General features: G+C 37.4%; 1 protein-coding gene across 1 annotated transcript in view; it reads left to right on the top strand.

Moving 5' to 3' along the window:
• Positions 1-2,667, top strand: part of LRRC28 (leucine rich repeat containing 28) — a 132,950-nt gene that overhangs the window by 115,077 nt on the left and 15,206 nt on the right. The window contains exon 7 of the mRNA XM_012643669.1: positions 2,399-2,574. Within this exon, the coding sequence (XP_012499123.1) occupies positions 2,399-2,574 (176 nt within the window). The remainder of the gene's footprint in view (positions 1-2,398; positions 2,575-2,667) is intronic.

Below are 2,667 nucleotides of genomic sequence, written 5' to 3'. Positions count from 1 at the left end.
GTAACAACCTTTTTGGAAAGATCTCAGGCATTTAAAATTTTCAGTTTTCATGGCCAGCAATCCCAGTTTGGGAATTTTATCTTATAACAACATTTGTGCGTAGGAATGTATGTAAGATGTATTATAATGTTGTTTGTGTAGTTGAAGGGAAAACACTGAAAAAAACAGTATGAACATACTGTTCATGTATGTATTATGTATGAATTATGTATGTATTATGGATAAATTACAATTCATCCATAATATGGAATATCATGTACCAATTAAAAAGAATTCTCCAGGCCGGGCATGGTGGCTCATGCCTGCAGTCCTAGCACTTTGGAAGGCCAAGGTAGGAGGATCACTCAAACCCAGGAGTTTGGGGTTGCAGTGAGTTATGATGACACCACTGCACTCTAGTCCAGGAGACAGAACAGGACCCTGTCTCAAAGAAAAAAAAAAAAAAATTCTCTAACTTTATCTTGATCGGCCTGAAGGATTACTTAAGCCAAAAACATGTTACAGAATTGTGTGATCCTATTTGTTGGAAAAAAAATAAGTGAGAGGAGGGATCTCTTTCTATTTTTTGCTTGACCATATATGAAAGAGTAGAATGATAAATATCAAACTATTAATAATTACTTTGGAGACAGGGCTTAAAGAGGGAAACTTGGGAAATTGTTCACTTTGTCTTCATTTTCTATATTGTTTGGCTTATAACAATAAGCATGCCCTATTTTTCTAATTTAAATTTATAATATTAGATTGTTTTTATATAACTTTTTAAAAAACACACTCCTGGCTAAAACTGGAACTCCTATGATCAAATCAATAAAAATAGCTCTATGTACAAAAGAGTGAAATTTGTCCAGCCCACCTCACGCAACTTACTTTTCTGCTTCTAAATTTGATGAGATTTCTATTTAAAATAGATCAAGCCCCCCAAATTACCAGTGATTTGAAAGTATAAATTATTTGCTTTGGGAACTTAAAAGAAAGCTGCTGGCTTCTTACCCACAACGGCTGTTTCATACCTCTTCTACTGATGTCAAGCTCTCACTTTCCAAACCCTAACCATTTCCTCATCCCTGTTTCCTTCTATGTTTGGTGTTTACCTCTTTGCTACCAATTTCCTTCCTGTCCACTATACTGTGGCCAGATAGTTTTGTAAAAATCATCTAACAATCTTTCCTGTGAATTAAAACCATCTAACTTCAGCTAATATTCCTGGCTGCCTTCTCCCTCTATCCATTTTTCCAGCCCCCTTGAAACCACAGACGTAGCCATATTCTTTCAGGCTTCTGTACTGCTGCACATGCTCTTCCCTGTGCCTGGAATACTAGTACCTTGAGCTCTTCATTTATTCCTGGTGAAATCAGTTAAGCTCTAAGTCAGATACTGAATCCTCTTTAAAATCTTCCATAAATCCCTGGAGAGTCAGTCACCCCTTCTTTGCCCCCACATTAGAACAATTGTAATTATTCTCCTGAAGTAAGGGGGTCATCTTGGTTTTATTAATGTAAGTGTCTTGACTGACTGGCATATAGTAGCTGCTCTGGAAATGTTTTCTGATGGACAAAAGGAATGAACAAATGAAGGAACTTTTAAGAAATAAATGAGCCAAGGGCTTCTGTCTTCCAGTCCTGTGCCCTCTGCTTCATTGCCTGTTCTGGTCAAGGTTACTTATATTATCTCATGTTATTTTCAGAGAGTCAAGATTTGTTGGCATCTGTTTGTTATTAGTGAAGAAAAGTATCCAGGCTTTTAGGTCACCCTCTTGGTCTTGGACAAGAGGTAGAATGAGATTTGACTCCTGAGATTTGGTAACTCTGCAGCTAAAGGAACAGGGACATCTCTGCCATTGGGGTATGAGTGGCTGCAGGGAATAGAGTATGACTTGGCTTATTCAATGCCAAGAATATTTTCCCCACACGTTTATGGAAGGATCCAATAAAGTTATCTTATGCCATTTAAAATCTGTTTGCTTTGTGGGTTTAAGTTTTTCTGCACAAAAATTGTATTAAACCAAGATACTATAACTCAACAAAGTACTCTTTTTATCCTTTTAATTTTGAAAGTTGCAATAAACACACATTTGGAGAGGTAATAAAATGAGGAAAAATAGAGCTTACAAAGCAAATTGTGCAGCTCCTAAGAAGGAAAGTTACTTTAAAGTTTATCCTTGCTGGAAATGGCTGGGCCTCAACAATGATTTAGCAGAGTTCCAACTGATGAGTTTAGATTTATGAGCCAGGTTTTATTAAGGAACCCAGAATAGCATATGTTCACTTTGAGAAGAATTCTGGCAGTTCAGCAGTGTCATAAATTTTCAAATGTATGTTTTGATTAACACATTTTGTTGGCACCCATGTTCTTTTCCTTATTGCTAATACTACTGTGAACATGTGTCTTTCTGCAGCTGTGGTGCTCCCATTCAAGTTTCCGAGGTGAAGCTACTTTCCTTCTCATCAGGGCAGCTAACTGTTTTCCTCCCAGCCGAGGTGAAGGCCATCGGGACAGAGCATGATCACGTCCTGCCTCTGCAAGAGCTGGCCATGAGAAGTCTGTATCACACCTACCACAACTTTCTAAAAGGTACATGGGACTTTTCTTTTTTTTTCTGTCTCTCATTCAGTGAACTTAAAAATTATGTTTTATGTTGCCTGTTTTGGCCTTCATCTTTAAAAA

Source organism: Propithecus coquereli, unplaced genomic scaffold (genome assembly GCF_000956105.1).
Source record: "Propithecus coquereli isolate 6110/MARCELLA unplaced genomic scaffold, Pcoq_1.0 Scaffold20, whole genome shotgun sequence".
Taxonomy (NCBI): domain Eukaryota; kingdom Metazoa; phylum Chordata; class Mammalia; order Primates; family Indriidae; genus Propithecus; species Propithecus coquereli.
The sequence above is the reverse complement of the archived record's forward strand: the minus strand, read 5'-3'. Positions and strand labels throughout refer to the sequence as shown.